This window comes from Zootoca vivipara, chromosome 5 (assembly GCF_963506605.1).
Source record: "Zootoca vivipara chromosome 5, rZooViv1.1, whole genome shotgun sequence".
NCBI classification, from domain to species: Eukaryota; Metazoa; Chordata; class Lepidosauria; order Squamata; family Lacertidae; genus Zootoca; species Zootoca vivipara.
The window spans coordinates 72,237,065-72,258,025 of NC_083280.1; the positions used below are offsets into that span (position 1 = coordinate 72,237,065).

Genomic DNA, 20,961 nt, shown 5'->3' on the forward strand with positions numbered 1-20,961 from the left:
GGTCCAGTCAGGCTGCTCTTCTCTGTTCATCTATAAATAATAATTATAGGCTCTACTCATGGGTCAGCTCAAATCAGGGGACTGCAAATTCACTGTGTGAATTCACACTGTGAATTATAGCATGGCAGCAACAGTAGGCAAAGTGTAGAAATAGCACAATTAGCTTCAAGCATTAAAACAGGATGGGCTGTGTTTGCATCTCACATGCAGGATCTGAAGAGAGCAGCACAGACATAATAGGCCACCTTCTGCACAGGTAAGAGAGTTACGGTAGCTGCATTGCATCTGCAGTGGTCCTATTCGTTCTTTAAAATGAAAAATTAAGACATTTGGTGGAGACTTGGTCTAAATTGCTCAAAAGATCATATCGGTCTCACATTAAGCTTAGACTAAATTTAAAGCCAGCCATGGTGTTGTTCACATCCATTAGAAACCCTAAGTGGAGAAGCACCATAGTATACTTTCCACAAGCTGTATTGTATTTCATATCTGTTGGTAAAACAAGAAGTTGCAAGAGAGGAGTGAGAGGCTTTCTACACACATTATTAACAGCAACCAAAATTTAAACGACAATTTAATAGACCTTAAAACAGACTATACGAGTATAAAACACTGGTTTTGTATTTCAAAAGTTGCAGGAAGAGAGCCAGATCATTTTAAAACAGTCTTCTACAAAACATTTGCCAGTTGGTTACATAAAAGACACTATATACAATATAAAAGCATAAAATAATCCACACTGTAAAAATAATTTAAAAACAAAATATTTTCATTTTAAAATATCTCCTATAGCACAAATACATTTTGACATGCAAGCAAAGCTAAACATATTGCATTCTTTAGTGTAGTCTAGCAGGTTCTGCTATTTAGAACCTGGACCATGAGAAAACATGCCAATGTTTTTCAGATGAACACAGGAGGCCATTCTTAACACTTTTTTATGCTATTGTTACGGAACAGATGTATTAATTGCTTAAAAAGGACAACCACTTTACATATTTCAAAATGGAATAAATATTAAAGCAATGTACATGAATGATCAATAACTGGCAGAGCTCTCTTGGGATACGGTTGAAAAGTGGTTTCAAGAATAAACATAAAACTTACTATTAAATACAGGGTGAAGAAACACAATGTGGAAGATGGAAACAATCTGCAGCTGGAAGTATGTGTGACATCCACTTTTAGAAGGCAGCCTTGAAGAAGCAGCGTTGTGGCCAATTTCTGTAGCTGCTTTTTGTATAACACAGTACCAACATGTGGTATTAAGTTATCCAAAACAGAAGCCTGTCCTCAAACAGCATATTTTAAACTTATGCTTAAACTGAACTTTCTGTTCTATATTGGAAGCTTAAGTTTCCGCTTTTAAGGGTTTGTGTTGAATACAGAAGCTCTTTTGAAGCCTGCTCCCATATCCTGAATATTATATACACACCTTCAGTACATTTACATATTCACATTTTGGCAGCATTCACAAAAGATTTTATACATTAAGTGCTAGCTTTGTATACTGACTTCCTGTTCTACCTACCCTTTGTGTGTCACAAAAAAGTTTAATGAGTTACTATTTAACTGAACACCATTTTGCTAAAATTTTGCAAGCCAATAGGCACTATTACATATCCACAGGAAGATTTTTGTTTTGCAGTAGCACTTTTTAATAATCAAAGTAGTCAGGGATTTCCAAGTATTCACTATAATGCGTAATTTCCAATATGCTCACATGCATTTCAACATGAAGACTAATGTTAAGAAACATAGCTGCCATACTAATTTTTGGGGAACTATCAGTGTTAAACAGATTATGCAGCAACAGAGCTGGGGGGGGGGAGAATAAATCAAAGTATTACAAAGCAAGAGGCGTGAAAATACCATTCTTTGGTCTAGATTAGCTGTTCCCTTTATATTATATTAACATTCCAATGGCTTTTTCAAAATGGTTCAAAAAAAAAGGTTGAAATTTGTTAAGCAAAAATACTGTATATGTACACACACACACAGCTCACACAGATTAAACTTAATAAAAATGAATGAGTGACAGTAAAAAGATACCTAGTACCTTCAAAATTCAAAAAGATTAGTGTTGAGTGTGCCTTTATAGAATTTAATTGGAAAAGTTAGAAAACTATGCATGAAAATCTATTCTAGTTGCTTATAAACATTACATCCTTATATTTTCCTTGCTCTAAATTCAGTACACATTCATTTCAACATGCCAAAACTGCTAATGCTGGTGGGAAAGTTCCTGAAACCAGTCAGTAATTACTTTATAGTTTGTCTGTCGAATGGTCAAATCCTACAGCTTCGTTTACCGAGACAGACTCAGATTCCTGAAGCTCAATTCCATCTTCTCCATATCCATTCTCCTCTTCTCTCTCAGGAGGATCTTCTTCTTCTATACCGTTATAGAACTCTTCAATTTCACTTTCGTCTTCTATGTCTAAGCTTGGACTATGACAGGACCCACTATCGCTGCTACTTCCACAAGAGCTGGAGGATATGACATCATCTTCAGAGTCCGAGTATACCTCAGCACCATGGAAAATATAGCGATTTGGTGGTAAAAACAAGTATTGGGTACCTGAAACATGTTTGATTAGCAAGAATAGTTATTTCAGCATTAATAATCCCAAGAAGTCCTAAATGTGATACATTAATGCTTATGGGTTGTCATTATTTTAAACACTACTGTTTCTAGGTAAGGAAATAGGTATACTTAAAATTTATTACACTTTAATTTCACATGTTGTGGACTATGGAATCCCTTTTTAAAGGCTTTACTACATGCTGCTATGCCAGGCACCCCCAAACTGTGGCCCTCCAGATGTTTTGGCCTACAACTCCCATGATCTCTAGCTAACAGGACCAGTGGTCAGGGATGATGGGAATTGTAGTCCAAAACATCTGGAGGGCTGACGTTTGGGGATGCCTGTGCTATGCGTTTAACTGGATTCAGCAACATATGAAGGCATTCACTATTCAGCATCAGCATCCCCCTCCATGTTTTTCAGTGTACACATAATGTACACATTCCAATATTGTCTCAAAGGAAGAGCTCCTTTCCACTCTCATTTACTGGTGGCCACAATCAAAGATCTTGAGGGAAGGGAAACAGTTATGACTGTGTAACTAATTCCTATGGTTTAATTATGAAGTCTACAATCCACTTCTTTCCCTTTACTTTTCTCAAAGATACATCTTAAGAAGCAATGACATCAGACTGTGCCAATGACTGTCATCAAAGAAATACAGCAATCACTTCAGAGCTTACTGCCTAAAGGCTTATTAAAAGCAAGTTGACAGAAATACCATTTTTGATGGGCTGTGCAATTGCAAGCAACACTAAAAGGCCTGTACAACTCTTGGTATTGCTGCAACCTGTTTGTGCTGCAAGTCTCTCCCATTCCAGGCATCTAAAGTGAGATTCTTTTTTACTCAGAAAATCATATTTTTATCTCCAGTATACTATTAGACATTCTGAACTTGAGGAAAACATACTGTTCCATACTAATACAATTTGTAATGCAAAAAACATATCCATGCTTCACATCTGGCAGACAGGAACCAGAAGCTTGGTGCTGGTGTGCACACTACAACTTCTACAAGGAAAGCCACCACAAATACCAAGTCAATTTCTATATGGTACTGCAAAAAGAAGAAGAAATTGGAAGGTGTGGAGAAAACTCACATATAAGGAATGGCTTCATATAAATAGCTTGGCACTGAAAACTACTGCCATGTGCACCAATCCTTGTAAACTGAGAAAAAGCAAGTTTCCCAATTCTTTTCAGGTTTTTCTTGCAGCAATTGAGTTGATTTAGATGCCTTGAAGGAGTGGTACCGTGTTTCCCCTTTTTTAAGCCGTAGTCATAAAGTAAGCCATGGCAGGATTTTTAAGATTTTTAAAATATAAGACATACCCCGAAAATAAGACATAGGTCTACCTGCAGGGTCGGCGCCCAGCAGCGAAGGTGGGAACGGGGCCGAGGACGCCTCTGGCCAAAAGTTATGGGGGGGGGGTGTCGAGAAGTTCCATTTGGCGGGGGGGGGGGAGTTGGAGGGAGGGAGGCACTGCTGACTGGGCTTGTTGCTTCTGTTTTCTTTTCACGTTGTTTGTTCCTGTAAAATGGCAACCCCTGGGCCAAAGCAATTGATCCTCGCCTATGTTGCTTCCCAGGGTGGTGGGAGGGGGGAAAGAAAGAGGGAAAAGATGTCGGCGGGGAGAGAAAACGCGTGAGTCCTCTCCCTTTCTTTCCTGCTTAGCCAGCTTGTGGGCAGGCCGAAGCAATCGAGCCAACGTCTCTAATAACAGAAGCTGTTCTGTCATTAGAGACGTCGGCTCGATTGCTTCGGCCTGCCCACAAGCTGGCTAAGCAGGAAAGAAAGGGAGAGGACTCACGCGTTTTCTCTCCCCGCCGACATCTTTTCCCTCTTTCTTTCCCACCACCCTGGGAAGCTTCCAGGCTGCTTACCGTACTTGATCCGGCGACCTGCCGGGTCAGCACTGATCAGCGCTGCACGGAGCACCAGATCGAGGATCCGGTCTGCAGAGTCAGCGCTCAGCAGCGCCGTGCTGGATTGAGGAGGCGATGCTCCGTGCGGCGTTGCTGGGCGCTAACTCTGCAGACCGGCTCCTCGATCCGGTGCTCCGCACGGCGCAGCAACAGCCAAGCGCAGCATGCCGAGCTGGCCAGCACCCTCACCCTCGCCACTGCTGCGGGCACAGGCATGGGCATGTCCCCCACCGGCGCCAGCCTCAGCAGCAACGCCAGCAGCGATGCCTGCATGGTGCAGCTCAGCCCCACGGCAGCCCCTGCGCTCCCGCTCCAGCCACCTGCGCGAGCCATGCTCTACGGCCTCGGCCCCCCGCTCAGCACCGCCAGCAGGTCCACCGCAGCGTCGGGGGAGGAGGGGAGGAGGGACTTTTCTGCCTATGCCATCCGTTCTCGGCTTGGTTTGCTTAGCGTCGCCTTTGTCATATGCCACCATTGTCGATGATGTCCTCCGGTTTCACAGAATTGTGGAATTGGAAGGGACCGCGAAGGCCCTGCAATGGAGGACTATTGTGCCTCCAACTCCCCCCTGCCAAATGGAACTTCCCGACACGCCCCCCTTAAACTTTTGGTCAGAGGCGTCCTCCTTGCTGTGCGCCCTGAGCTAGCGGGACCCAGCAGCAGCAATGCTGGCCGCGGTAAGAAGGGGTACTTACAGTAATAATTTTTTTAAAAAAAGACACCCCCCGAAAATAAGCCATAGGCGTATTTTCTTGAGTAAAATTAATATAAGACGGTGTCTTAAAATGTGGGAAACACGGTAGTAACAGAAGTCTGCATCTTAAAATTTGGGTTGGTTTAGATAATCCTTCTAACCTTGTTTTAGATTTTCAGGAGTGAGACTTTGCCTCACGTGTCCCCCCCCCCAATGCACTCAAGATCCTCTTCCTGCTTAAAGCAAAACTTAATTTTGTCATGATGTCCTAATCAGGCAAACAATGCTGCTCAAATGTGTAGAAGTAATTTCGAATCCTGCAAATCATGTTTGAGGATTACCTCAACTGACCCTTCCCCCTCTTGCTGCTTCTGGATTTTGTGAAAAGATGAGGGAGGGGAAAGAAGAGGGGGAAGAGAAACAAAAGATGTGCATATTTCCTGTGGGGAGATGCAGGGGGGAAATCCACAGGGATATGTAAATTCCCCTCCCCTTCACATGACACACAGAAGTGCCATTTCCATTGCCACTTTTTAGATTGTGTGGAATCGCCCATAACGTACTTGACAGCACAATCTTATACAGTGGTACCTCGATTTATGAACAACTCGACAACTGAATTTTTCAACTTACGAGTGGGGCAAATAGCCGCACGCTTACGAATTTCTCGACATCCGAACGGAAACCGCGGCGGTTTTAGATAGTTTTCGACTTACAAATTTTTAGATGGGGTTGCTTCGACTTACAAATTTTTCCATTTCCAATGCATTCCTATGGGAAATTGCGTTTCCAATGGCGCTTTTCGACTTATGAATTTTTAGACCTACGAAGGTGCCTTTGGAACGGATTAAATTTGTAGGTCAAGGCACCACTGTATAAGTCTTCAGAAGTAAGCCACATTGAACTCAATAATCCTTAGTCTAGGTTAAGGGGATACAGGGTTGCAGCATTATAATACAAGTGGATAAGAAAGGCTGGACATATAAAAAGAAAAATAGTACTTGCCACTAGAAAAACTCTCAGATCTATCCCAACCTCAGATGGGTAGCCATGGGGCATAATGGAGTGGTGGAGTCACCATATCTGTGGTTCCACCACTCAACCCAGATGGGGCGGAATAAAGGAAGACAAGCAGACCCCCACCTGTACTCTGGCAGCCTGGAGTTGGTGTGATGGCAGTGGGGCCAAGTTGGGATCCAAGGTATCCCTGGTTGGTTCAACCCCTCCCTGGCACATCCTGTTTGGGGGCTATTCCCCAGTACAGCTGTTTGGGGCTGGGTGGAGGGATAGTGCGGCCCTGTCACCCTACCTGTGGCAGATCAGAGGTTTGGACTGCAGCCTAATTGCTGAAACCAATGGTAACCTATGTGATGCTAGTTATTGTGGACTACAACTCCCATCATCCTTGACTAATAGTCATGCCAAATGAAGGTGATGGGAGTTGACTTAAAAGCACTGCACAACTTCATCAAATATAAGTGTTTATCAATGTTTCCCATCCGCCTTTCTAGATTTGTTGCATTTTAGAACAAAACAAAGATTACTACATGGTTTTATTACAAATAGCCTAATTTTGTTTTTGCCCACAGCCACGGATAGGATCACCTTCAGCGACAAAGTGGGGTATAATTATAAATAGATATCTCATTTCATATGGGTCTGACAATAGCTTTGTAAGGCAGAAAAGCAAAGAGATAAAACAAGTATATTAGAAATGCAGACATTAGTTTTGGAAGCATACAAAGTAAATTCAGTTTATATTGCCTACATGTAGTTTGAAAGCTTGCAAACATTTGAAGTAATCAGCTGGTTCAGTCAGAGGAATTCATTCATTTGTTCTAGATTTCCTATTGTACTGCACCAACATAAATCTAAGTATTTTTTATTGAAGTGGATGTACATGTTTTTGTTTATATCTCTGGTTGCAAGATCAGGATATTTTTACAAAATGCTGTTCACTACTGACTGAATTCTTCAAAACAAAATTGCTGTGTTTAATACTCTGAAATTATTGTTTAATTTGAATGTAGTGGTGTTTGCAAATTATTTAAGCACTTACCATCAAGCCGCTTGCAAATCTGCTCTTTTGCACATCTATTAACCCAACATTTTCTCAGTGTTTCAACAGATGTTTTTTCACTTCTCTCTTTGTTTTCCTCTTGGTTAGATCCATTTTCCTTCACATGTTCTGGGTTTTCTAGATGGTCAGAAAGACTTTCAACATTCTCTAAAGAGTTTTGAACTTCTTGAATTTTTTCTTCTACGCAGTTCTCTTTAGACTCCAAGGAAGCATCAGAATTTCCTGCTTTATATTCAGAAGATTGCTCTGAACGTACCACCTGAGAATGTTGTGGTGCAATTCTTTCAGGTGAACTAGAATATTCAGAAATGTTTAGAGGAGTAGGTGGTAATTCAGCTGAATGTATTTCAAATTCTTTGTGCGGTCTGGGAGGCTTCTCTGTTATCTCTGAAAGTTTGACTGAATTGCTACAAAGTTTTGTATATTCACCACCTAATCTATGACATAATTCATTTATAATGACATCACAGTCACCAAGAAGCTCCACGTCGAAGTGTAGATGAGGCAATGGTTCCCTATTAATTAGAATCTGAGGCACTTCATGTGGGATAGAACCTACATGTTTAAGAAAAATAAAATAAAATGAATGTTACAGAAATATAATATCAACTGTTATTAACAAATGTGACAACTAGTTTTAGGAACTACTTGTAAATGCACTAAAAAGTGACCTAGAATTCTGCGCCTGCAATATTACTTAATAGTATGCAAGATAAATACACTCCTTGCTCTTATATTCCTCCCAGATCTAAAAAGCTCTCTAAATTCAATAATTCCAGCACTGTACAGCATGTCAGTTGTATGGAAGCTCCTTATATATTTATTCTGAAACAGAGGCTCCCCTCCCTATGCCCAAGAGATGAGTAAGATCAACACTTACTTGGAATTAATGCAACTGGTCTTACTTTAAGTGAAGACCCGATAACAATGAGAAGATCAACCTCATCTTTGTCATACTTCATGGCCCTATGAAACTGCTCAGGTAGATTTTCACCAAAGAACACTATTTCCGGCTTCATGATGGCAAGTGGTTCATCAGGTGAACACCTGGGACATCTAGGAACAACCTGCATACAGAAGGTTGCATTATTATTTTAGTTTTAGTTTTATAGAAGCTAAGTTCAATGCACAAATCACTGGGTCAAAACATTAGCTGCAACAGATTTATTAAGAAGTTCAGATTGCTACAAAAAATGTCCGATGTTATAAGCTTTTCTAAATAATATTCCAAGTGTAACAAAACTGTTGATGACATGCAAGTACGAACTGTATTCTTTAATAATTATATTCAATAGAGGAAGACGAATACTTTAACCAGTTTTTTTCATGAAGCACCTGAACAAATTATTTTTAAACTCATGAAAATGTTAGAGATTACAATTTCCCAGAGAACTATTCTGTGAATAATTTACAAATATTTCCTCTCATCTGTCCCAACAAAGAGAAGCACAGCACATGTTGCATATTTATCACTTTTGTGAAGGATTGCCTCACATATGTATTCTCTCTCTCTTGTACAGAAACAGATTATGATGCATACAATGAAGATGCATCAATTAAACATTAGAGTCATGTGCTTCCATAACCAGCATGGAAACCCAGGCTACTAGCCCCTTAGCAGGCTTATATTAATTTTTCAGGGTAGTAGTTTCTAGGGGTGCCTTAGTTCCTCCTTTCCTAGTCTCACAAAGCCTTTCCTCCCAATTCTCAGTCTACTGTCACTATGCATCCTTGATTCAACCACCTTGTCTCCAGACCCCCATCCTTTAGATTCCCTCATCCTAATCTTCAGTCTTTCCCCCAAAGCTGCTTCAGTCTTTCCCCCAAAGCTTGCAAATTATATCCCTGAAACTTTCCCTTCCCAAATGGAAGGTGGAATGAAAGCATCCTGACACTGCTAGCTCTTATCTTAGGCAGCTGAGCTAAAATACTTAGGGAAATAAAAGTTGAAGTGTCCTCCAGTGAATGACAGGTCAAGAGTCACAGCTGAACTAGCCTACAAGAAATATTCTACTTTGAAGAATCTTTCCAAGCTGCTTTGACCTCAACTGAAGCAATGCATAGCTGCCAAGTTTTCACTTTTCTCGCGAGGAAGCCTATTCAGCATAAGGGAAAATCCCTGTAAAAAAGGGATAACTTGGCAGCTATGAAGCAATGGTGAAATATAAATATAGTGTTATGAGATTTGGGGTTGGGAGGCTTCCAGACCCCTATAATCCCTGGATCCAGCAAGTGTTAAATGCCAGTCAAGCCAGGCAGGCTTTCTGAACCCCTAGGTAAGCACCTGGAACCCCTGGAATCTCGCACTGCTTGGAAATTGGAGTGGCATGCAACAATGATAATAAGAACTGCACTTGTCTGGAGAACTACAACTGCTTCTATGTAAACTGAATTCTTGAACTGCTACAGTTCACATTTCTAGATGTAAGCATAACATTTTATCTGATAATTATTAACACTCATACTTTTTGTTCATTAACAGTGCATTCCTAATCATGTTTGCACAGATGAGTTAAGCTCAATGAGTCTTACTTCTTAAGCCTGTTGATGAATGCAGCCTTAAATGTACCTGATAGTATTTATGGTTTTATTCCTACCTGATTGAAAATGTCTCCTCGAACAACTTCACAATCAACTTTGTATTTACAGATGAGGCAAGAAGCTGTTGCAAAGGAACCTGAAACACATACACACACCAGAAAGCAAATAAAGATGTATGCAGTTGTCTGGATTCAAATATTAACCGACCTAGCTTATTCTAGTCATACTGATCTGAGAATAGGAACACATACAAACATATATGACTTAATTTGCATGTTCACACTTAGCTGATAAAATTCACTGGGTGATATCCAATGTTAGTCATACTTATGATTAGGCCCACTGTAAGCAAACCCTTGGATTCCAATGGGTCTACTCCAAGTATGTTGAAAACCACCCATTGTTTTATTTCATTTGTTCATCCTGAAAATCTATGGGGGCACTGCAATAGAATTCACTGTCAAAGAGCAGAAGCACAATCCTTTTCAGCTGTATTCATAAATGTACAGTTCAAAACATTTATCTCATTCTATATTCTCCAGGAACTAATCAAGTGACAGATGATGCAAATTGCTGAAAGATTCCACGTATCCACTATCATGCACATTAAGATTAACATGAGATTTAGAAAGAATTTAAGATTGACTAACCATGACATTGGATTATCCTTTGAATTCCTGCCACTTGTTCCAGTGTATCTATGTTCTGAGTATAATTGCGAAGCAGTTTTTTTTCTTTATCCATCAAAGCTATAAATTTATGACAGAGAGATGGTTGAAACTGTCCAGGATATATTTCCTGTAGAATTTTTTAAAAAGTGAAAAATAAATTGTTGCTAATATCACATTTCAGTTTTTGTTTAAAGGTCAGCCACCATACATTAGCTATTGCTTACTAGAACCAACATTTTCTTAAACTGATTGTAATTTATGTTAACCTTTCGCCTTGGAGAAAATACTACTACCGTAACATACTGTACATCATTAACTCAAATGAGGAAAATATATACACCGTCTCCTGCCACCCCCCATTGAACATATGACATGCTGTGCACAGCTTAAATATGTAGTCATGTCTAATGCTGCTATTCTGATAGCATAGCATACTTCCACATGCAACAGAACTTCCCCCTCCTATCCTTTCATTTGAAGACCTCCAGGGACCCTCAAAATCTGCTCCAGAGGGCTGCAGGAGCCTTCAAAGGGTATTTTGAGGCAGCACAGGGAGAAGAGAGAAAGGGGAAGTCCAACTTTGTGAGTGGTACTCTCCATGCACACAACCTTAATACAACCCATTCCTCTGAAAAAGTGCATCTTCCAAGCCCAAAAAATGTTGATCATTACAACTGTTGATCAGTGTTGATCATTAAAAGTATGAGTGAAAACAAAAGCTATTTAGCATCCACAATCCTACAGCCAGAAAGATCCCCAAATTATAGGTTGTACTATACAGGCAGCCCCCTTTTACGTGGGAGTTATGTTCCGAGGCACCATGCGCACCAGTGAAATCACATATAATTGAAACCCATTGAAAAAGCTTTTGATTTTACATTTTACTAGCATTGTACGTATTCAAGTTGGTCAATTTAGCTTGTGCTATTTTCACTAATTATGTTATTAATTTTATGAAAGAATACAATTTGTTTATAAAGTGGAAAGCTTCCACAACAATATTATTGCTTTTTCGGTGGATGCCTTAAGTTTAAGCCAAAAATATTTCTGCCGCAACTTGGCATATAAATACACCATCAGAAAATTTGTTTTCCCCACCCGCCACCATCAAACAAGATTCAGTGTATGCAATGCTATTGTAAAGTCATAAATCATAATAGCATTTAAACATTTGATTGTATTCAAAACTGTGTATGAGTGGACTCCACCTATTTGTTATAAGCATATTGCTACTGTATCGAGTAAAAAAAAAGAGTAGTGCCTTCTTAATAGGAGAAGCAACAGTGATAGTTACTCTATAAACTTTGGCTTCTTTAGTTACTTTATATCCCATAAAAATAAGAACCACTACAAGAGAAAGAAAGCACTGATTATTACTCAAATACTGTACAGTGGAACCTCGGTTTATGAACACCTCGGTTTATGAATTTTCGGTTTATGAACGCCGCGGACCCATCTGGAACGGATTAATTCACTTTCCATTACTTTTAATGGGAAAGTTCGCTTCAGTTTATGAACGCTTCAGTTTATGAACAGACTTCCGGAACCAATTACACCCATGTTTCAGTTTATGAACGCTTCAATTTAAGTACTTCACAGACCCATCTGGAACGGATTAATCCACTTTCCATTACTTTCAATGGAAAGGTTCGCTTCAGTTTATGAACGGTTACTCCGCGGACCGTCTGGAACGGATTAATCCACTTTCCATTACTTTCAATGGGAAAGTTCGCTTCAGTTTATGAACGCTTCAGTTTATGAACAGACTTCCGGAACCAATTGTGTTCATAAACCGAGGTACCACTGTACACTACAAAGCAAACATGACATCATTATTTGTGATTTCATATTGGTGCAATAATCAATGTGCCCCTTTGCTCTTGTAAGGGCATAACAGCTTTGTGGAAAACTGTCTTTGTTTTAGATACATAAAGATTATAGGCTATTTAAATGTATCTGTTTTTCATATAAGCAAGAGAGAAAAGGCACCTTTGCAAACTTAAAAAATGGCCTTGGATCTTTCCTGAAGTAATCAATATCAAACATTGCTTGAGGATCAGGAAGATCTGGGAAATCTACTGCAAGGCGTGCATAGATACCATCTCTTGATCTGAAGTCAGGGATTCCACAAGAAACAGATACCTGAAATGGGTTACATACCATAATAAAGATCAATTGTATATTATAACATTTGTTGCTGTAAAATATATACTGTAAAATTTAATGTTTAGAGATTTTTAAAACAGTGAGCGGTTTATAAATGCTTTAAATAACTAAATAATTAACTAAAAATAGTCACACACCCCAACTGTTTGCTTATTTTCTTTTGGCAAATAAAATATTACTTTTTAAAAAATTATCCATTATTCGGGTACCTAAAAAACCTGCAGATTAGGAAATTCCACTTACAACTATAGCAAAACTATTTATGAGAATCCAACACAATATGCATACAGGCTAGAGAACGACAGAGTTAATTAACGTTTCAGTTCAGTCACTTCAAAACCAGTAAGACTTTTCTTAACAGGGATCATCTTGGTTCCAGACAAATGAAAGTAGGTAGTGTGATTCTATTCAGGGCATTAGTTGCTGCAGAACAAGCTTCTGCTTGCACTCCAACTAAAGTCATTGTATATGATACAAATGAGCATCACTGCCAAGTTCTACCACTTACTTCCTAAAACTTTGTCAAATGCTTTACTAGTCCTGTCCAACTGTAAAATTATATGATTCTACAATGGTTTGGAAATAGGCTGCAAATACTCTGCTTCCTCAGTCACCTGGAGGCTGGCCAAAAGTAGTGTGTTACCAGAAATTAGTTACTTTCCTTAGCCTTTCTACCTACCTTTGAAGATTCACTTGCATATACAGTCATACCTCGACATCCGAACACTTCAACTTCCAAAGGTTTCGACTTCCGAAGTCGACAACCCTGGAAGTCTTTTCACCGCGCATGCAACCGGCGCATGCGCAGAAGTGCAAAATCGCGCTTCGCGCATGCGCCGACCACACACTTCGACATCCGAAAACCCTGACTTACGAAGACGGCCACAAAACAAATCGTATTCGTACGTCGAGGTACCACTGTACCTGAACTACAGAAACAAGGGTAGCTACTAGTGCCTCAATGAAAGGTCAGTGGTTACAGTATCAGAGCAAGGGAATTAAATGTTCCTTCATGTAGTGATAGAAGTTAGTTGCTCATCCCTTTGCTCAGGTGCTCTGTAGGATGCACAATGAGACTCTGTCTGCTTGTTTGGAGGAATGCTCTCCCCTCCCCCACCACCGCACACTGTTCTAGGAGTTCTCTCACCGCTCCAAATCTGATTGGGGAGACACACACAAATGGCACTTGTTGCACTGGCTCCCACAAATGTAACTAGTTTAATCTGGGCCGCAGTACAGAATTGTTGCCCATACATGGTCTTAAAACCATTGCATTTGCTACAACATTCACAGTTATTTGTCCACTAGGGCACACAGATATATTTCCTTAAGCATATTTGGGCACGTGGGATATAAATATTTTCTTAAGAACTGTGAGCTTTGTGATATGGACAACCAGACCTTGCTGGTGTTGGATATAGAAAAAGGAGCAACTCAGGAGCAACTCTAGCATTACCGCAGCACAGCAGAGAGCAATCCATTCACATGATCCACATTCTTGCATCAGAATACAGTAATACAAATCTCAAATAATGTTCCACTTATTCTATTTAACATTAGATACATACCCCAGCTCCTGTTAAGACAATTATTTTTTTGCACTCTTGTAGTAGTTTCACAGCATCCTCTATAGTATTAATATCTTTTCTCTTTTTTCTTTTAGGTGGTTCTGACAGGATATTAATAACAATTTGCCATAACGTCATGTCATCAAGTTCAGGAGGAGGAATAGTTTCTGGCAACAAGTCTTTCAGAATTGCACGTGGATCTGTGCCTAGCATGAGATGTTGTTGGACAAAAGTGTATGGGCCTGTAATAGAAAATGAAGCAATTGTCATCTGGCTGATGCAGAATATTCAACCTGATGGGAGAAAATTCTGCAACATTTTTTATGTTTATCACATTTTCAACAGAGCAAGTAGCATACCAATCTGAAAAAACATGTAATGTACTGCACACAAAAGGCCATGCATTGGCATTATGGGTGAGGCATCCTGTGAGCAACAAATAACCACAGCATTTTTGTATTAATCCCACGAATAGGATAATTGGTTCCCATATATTTTTTCCTTTGTGGGGTAAAAGCAGCTAAGGAGATTATTTTCAGTAAGAAAACAATTAAAGGGGTAGGGCAGAATTAATCCCCAATTCAGATTACAACCTCAGTTGCTGCATAAAACAAAGAAAAAAATCGATTAAAAAAAATCACAAAACTACATGTAATGTGAAAAGGCTTCGGGAATAAACCCTGAGGAACAATCTGTACCTGCTGCCTTGCGGGACAACTTTGGGAGAAGAAAAGGCATGGGAGTAAACCCTGCAAAAATTAGGAGTGGAGTCCCTAAGGCGCTTGGATGGTGTCTTGTATGCCTCCTTCCTGCAACTCCTGCCGCCAAGCTAGTGCCAAATGTATTGCTTTCCTTTCCTTTGGACCACATGAGCAACTGTGAGAGGGGGTCTTCTTGTCTGGGCAGCCAAGGACCTCCATACACACTGCTCAGGCTTGCACCTCAGAAAGGCTGCTTGCCCTCAATTGCCAATTCTGGATTTAGAGCTGAAAAAAGAGATAGAGCACTCTACAGTTCTGTGCAATGCAGAGGTGATAATATGGAAGGATAGAAGCAGGGGCAAGGCAATTTGCCACTCAACTACTCTTCCAAGGTGCAACTCCTACTCATGCAAAGATAAACAGCAAGATATACAGGCACCTCAACAAACCACTCACTGTTCAGACTTACATGAAGTAAAGACAACAGTGTCACAAATATAAAAGCAAGAATGAAGGTGTAATCTTAAAAGATATTTAATTAGAACCCATAGATTGAATTCTAAATAGCTACCTATACGTGGCCTCGGAGTCCAATCACTGGAGCTTGCATGAGAGGCTCTATCATCTTCATCACTCTCACAGGAATGGAAGCCGTTTGCAATTATTTCATCACTAAAAAACATATTGTCTGAAAGACATTAAACAGAGAAAAACAATTATCAGATAAAAGTAGTGCCATCACATATAAAACAAGTTATGCTGTACTTCACCTACAGGAAGTAACAGAAGATTCCTTTTAAACTGGGCTTTAATCATGTTTACATCATTCATACTCATTTATGTAAGCTTTAGGTACCATCGAAATAATATGTGTGCAAGATTTGCTTTAACTTCTGTATCTTCAAGAGTTGCATAGAAGAGGGTGCTCCGCCTCTACATGATGCACTTGCCATAGAAGTCAGAAAAACCTAGCTTGCTCAAGATCCCTGTTCTGCATGGGATTACTAGCTTTTTGCTACCGTACTAAGCAAACCTTCAGCCCAAGTGAAACCGTCTTCGGTCAACTTTATCCTCCCAGGCACAGGCTGCTGATCAAGGCTGCAAGTTATATGCAGTTAGCGCAAACGTGTATAGGACCGGGCTGCTCGTTTAGTCGCCTTCTCCCAGCTCTCTTCCCCCACCCCACTCGCTCCCGCGGTGACAAGTGGATGGGAGGAGCCACAGATTACTGCAAACATTAAGACTGTGTTTAGGAGGATTTCCCAAGGCCTTCGGTTCTTGAAGAGCGAGCGCGGGAGGGAGGTAGAAGGACTAAGCAGCATCTTTACTTCCCCCAGCCCCGACAGCGCGACTCCCATTTACAAGAGGATGCCAGTGTTCTCGGGTCTCTCCCTGCCACTGATACTCTCCTGCCGCTAAAGAGCAGGCAAAGCGGTGCTGATACTGCTCCTCCGTGACCTGGTCGCTGCCCTGCAACCACCTGCCGTCCCCTCCCTCCGCCTCTGGAGCGGCTCCTCACCTGGGCGCGCGGCCGCCTCCGCAGCGCCGTTCGAACACTGCGCCGCCCCGCAGCCAATGGCCGCCTCCGCCGCGTCTCCGGCGGGCGCCGCCTCTGCTCCCTCCCCTTGGCTCGGCCACCACCTCGGCAGCAGCGGCGGCGGCGGCGACTGCTGCAGTAGTGGCTGCTGCGGCGGCGGCGGCTCCTCTCGGGCCAGGCCCCACCGCCTCAGCCCAGCGCCCGTGCAGCTCCAGTCTTCCTCTTCTCCTCTTTCTCCCACCGCTGCCGAGGCCTCTCCCGGCTCGCTGTTGCCAGAGGAAGCAGCAGCAGCGACCTCTTCCTCCTCCGCCAGGGCCTCCTCGGCGGCGCTTCCTATGTAAAGAGGCGCCTCCGCCTCTCCGCCGGCTTCCTTCGCGGCCGCACAGGCCCGGCCGGCGCTGTCAGTGGAGCCCCGGCGTTGACGCTTCACAGCTGGCTCCGGGCTCTCCGAGGCGCCTGACACAGCGTCGCTGCTGTTGCCGCGGCCGCCACTCCGGCACTGGAGGAGCGGCGTCTCCCCGTCCGCCATCTTGGAGAAGGAGCAACTACTCCCTCCCTCCCTCTCTCTCTCCGCCCGCTCGCTCTCACCCCCCACCTTTCCCCGTAGACGGAAAAGACAGCCCCCCCCCTCCCGCACCACACACACACACACACACAGAGAGAGATTTAAACACGTCACGTGACCCCGTCGACGCCCACGCGGGCAGTCGCCCAGCGTAGGGCCGCGACAACAACAAACTGGATCACGTGACGCCGAGCGCGCGCGGGTGGGGGGAAGCGGGGGCGAAATAAGACAGCTACCGTAAGTTGCGGAGTCCGCAGTCACGTGACGACGCCCCCAGAATTTTTCTGACGTGTCCGACTTCTTTATATATTTTAAAAAAGAAGAATTCACCCAAATTCTGTCGAATCTTTAATAATAAAACTTGAAGCTAAAAATACCGTAACGAATTCCTTTGGATTCTAACGTAACTTATGGAGGGCGGGGTAGGGGAGGATTCCCTTTGAATTCAGTGGGATTTAATTCTGAGTGAACATGGATAGGGAGAAGATCGTTAAATGATCTTGTATTGTTTGGCGTGTCACCTCCCCCACCCACCCCCAAAAAATGAATAAAAGCGAAAGGGGAATAAACAAAAGAACTGAGGGAGGAAAGACGCTGACGCAGCAACTCGTTGAAGACACAGCCAAGAAGGAGCAGAGAGGGATGGGTGGGCGAGCAGCTCCCGGGTTCTGCTCTGCCTAGGCAAAGGCTGTAAAGAAGGGTAAGGGCGGTAGTGGGTCGCGAGCCTCAGCAAGCTCTGGAAAGGGGTCATGAGGGGAGGGGCCTTAAGAGGCACCAGAAGGCCGCCGCCTTCGGCAGGATGAAATACTACACACATTAAAACAGTTAAAGGTGGGATTTAATAATGCACTCATTAAAATAAGCATCAGCTTGTAGATTGGAAACACTCCCACTGAAATGCTTACGTTTTAAATACTTTAAAGATTTACATTTTATGCAAATGTAAAGTAAAGCTGCAAAGTTTAAGCGCCACAACGCTATACAGTACATAAAAAGCAGATAAAAATAGGTAGGTAACTAATTAAGCATCCTGTGCAAGTCATCTACAGATATACACGACGCCAAATAAATTGGGACAGGCTTCAGATGGAACGTGTTTAGGAATGCAAATGATTTTTCACGCTGTTCTGGGTTTCCTTTTGCTTTTTAAGTAAGATTCATAGCTCCTGTTTTGGCATCTCTATAAATATAAATCTATAAACAAACAGAGCGCAGTAGAAGTTAACCATTTTTTGCCCTCTTAAACATAATTTTCAGGTTGAATTTGTTTGTAAAGGAGACAAAGGAAAGATGCCAAGCATGGCATCTCATAGGTTTAGCACCCTCAAGTTGAAAACACCCACAAGTCAATTCAGGTTAAGATCCTGACATATTTACTGTTATTGTAATCCATACTTGTAGACATGACAATTCTTTCAATGCATCATTTACCTGTTTTTCAGGTTTGTTTGTTTTTTTAAATAGTTTCATAAAGATATAGCTATAGTCACACTGGGTGCTTTCCAAAGGACTCACCCACCCACTAAAATTGCCTTAGGGTATGTCTGTGCCAGCTGTTTTTCACTTGATTTGTTCCTGAATTTGGTGTATAAATAACCTGACCAGCTTTTTCACTTCTAGCAGGACTTCAATACAGTAAATAGATACCTGTCACCTTAATATATTATGCAGACATCTCAACATGCAGATGTTGTATTTTCGCTCTTTCCTAAATAATTAGGACTCCAGCATAATCCTAACCCAAGATCTGTCAGGGTAAGAGAGTTTGGATTTGGTGAGCCTGGGGGTCTCTTGGTTCAGCCATGGCTAAGCTGGTGATATGCTGGCACAAGTACTTCACCCCAGCGCAGCCAATGTGGAGTGCAAGTTCCCCAAAAGGCATGTTCTGGGGAGTGGGGCAGGAGCAGGACAGGATAAAAAACCCTTCACAAAGGGTGCCATAAGGCAAATTCCTCTGAATTCACCCTGAACAGAGTTTGCCACTAGTAACTGAAATTGGTATAACTTGCATTGCTTTCTATTATTAACATTGCTCTGTAACTTACTTCTCAATTTCTACCTATTCACCAATCCCCATGCTTAGATACCTCATTCACTCCCCTCCCCTTTCTTCTTGGTTAGTTTGGAATTGCATTCAGATAACTGCAATGTTTTGTTTTTGTCTTATTTGTTTGTTTCCATTCTTGAAGGCATCTTTAGGCAGCCCTGTTTAGGGAAGCTTTTAATGTTGAATAGATTATTGTATTTTAATCTGTTGGAATATTATTATTATTATTATTATTGTTATTACTATTATTGAAGGCTGACATTCAAATAAGCAAAATCATTTCTAGGCACAATGTAAACAATTATGCTGGGATTCTTTTCACAGGAATACCAATTGTTTCAATTTTGCATGTACTTTTTTTAAATAACAAGCAAAACTGTTTCTTATGGCTGAAATTTGCAAGTGTTACAATGGTTCAGTGACTAATGTTGCAATCCTGAACATACTTGCATAAGAGTGAGCTCCACTGAATGCAATGAGACATCTAAATAAACATGCATGGTTCAGATTGTATTCTTACTGGGGGATGTGCACCTTACTCCTAGTAAATATGTGAAGGATCGCACTGCACAAGCCACCTAAGATCCTCAATTAATAGTATTCATTAACATATTTTTTAAAACTTTGAAAACAACAACAACAGAGAACTAATAACTGTTTCAATGGGACTCATTGGGGACCATGGAATGAAAAGGCTGGAGAGGAACCTTAGTGCCATCTAGTCCTCTGGAAAAGAGGTGGGAAGCAGTATTCTGTTCCCACAGAGACCAAACAGATGCCTATGGAGCACCCCGCCCCCCCAGCAGGACATGAGCATAAAAGCTCTTTCTGCCTCATGATCTTAGTATTCATAGACATTATTTCCCTGATACTGGAGACAGCACACAGCCGTCATGGCGAGTAGCTATATTTTTCCTCAATTTGTCTAATCCAGTTTTAAAGCCATCCAAACTGGTAACAACATCTTGTGGTAGCAAATTGCATAGGTTGATTATGCCCTGTGGGAAGAACTGCAACTTCGTCCTCTACAAGAATTTGAAGGGTTTCCTCTGTTGTAAATGTGGTGCTTTTGAATGGTAGGGACTCCATCCTCTTCTGCTTCCCTGATGATCCACACTATAGCTGGTGACCAGTATGAAACACCTGTATACTGTTTTTCTGTACATAGGGTTCAGTGCACAAGTATTTGCCCAAGGCCTTGCGATTAACTGTGGGACAGTTATTTTGGTACATGATGAACTAAATCAATGAAGCATGTTCCAACAAGCTGGCTGAACTGGTCCTATTGTCTTATAACTGATGATAGATATTAATGACAGCTATTAATTGCAGTGTATGACTTTCAGCAAGAGTGAACTCCACCTTCTAATTATTCTTTCAAATCAATAAAGAAATCCTCCAGACCATTCAGGGATGTTACCTTGCCCACTGCAAATTAGACTGAAGTTAGGTTGGTATGTTCCTTATTACAGTGGTACCTCGGGTTAAGAACTTAATTTGTTCCGGAGGTCCGTTCTTAACCTAAAACCGTTCTTAACCTGAGGTACCACTTTAGCTAATGGGGCTTCCCGCTGCCACTGTGCTGCCCACTGCGTGATTTCTGTTCTCATTCTGAAGCAAAGTTCTTAACCCTAACCCGAGGTACTATTTCTGGGTTAGTGGAGTCTGTATCCTGAAGCGTCTGTAACCCGAGGTACCACTATACTGTATTTGTGGATGTTACCCTGTAAACAAGAACTTTAAGCACAGGAGGTTTTTTGTTTTTGTTTTTTTAAAAAATGACGCTGGGGGAATACCCACATCTGTCAGAACTTCAAATATTAGATTTCATCATCCTGCACGTCATGCTAGTACTCTTGGTTGTAAAAAGATTGGGC

General features: G+C 41.6%; 1 protein-coding gene across 1 annotated transcript; it reads right to left on the reverse strand.

Moving 5' to 3' along the window:
- Positions 1 to 597: 597 nt before the first annotated feature.
- On the reverse strand, positions 598 to 17,012 carry SIRT1 (sirtuin 1). The gene is made up of 9 exons (XM_035138729.2): positions 16,455 to 17,012; positions 15,507 to 15,623; positions 14,235 to 14,476; positions 12,490 to 12,642; positions 10,480 to 10,627; positions 9,886 to 9,965; positions 8,169 to 8,355; positions 7,268 to 7,843; positions 598 to 2,581 (listed from the first exon to the last, which is right to left on the reverse strand). The coding sequence occupies exons 1-9, from the start codon at positions 16,999 to 17,001 to the stop codon at positions 2,268 to 2,270; spliced, it is 2,364 nt and encodes a 787-aa protein (XP_034994620.1). The 5' UTR covers positions 17,002 to 17,012; the 3' UTR covers positions 598 to 2,267.
- Positions 17,013 to 20,961: the final 3,949 nt, after the last annotated feature.

What these genes read in the sequence shown, in the direction of transcription:
- SIRT1 (XM_035138729.2), bottom strand. Translation starts at nt 17,001, where the DNA reads ATGGCGGACGGGGAGACGCCGCTCCTCCAGTGCCGGAGTGGCGGCCGC. An exon ending in GACTCCGAGGCCACGTATAG is followed by an intron (nt 14,477 to 15,506) that starts GTAGCTATTTAG and finishes TTTCTATTACAG; the next exon opens with GCCCATACACTTTTGTCCAA. An exon ending in AAGGATAATCCAATGTCATG is followed by an intron (nt 9,966 to 10,479) that starts GTTAGTCAATCT and finishes TATGTGTTTCAG; the next exon opens with GTTCCTTTGCAACAGCTTCT.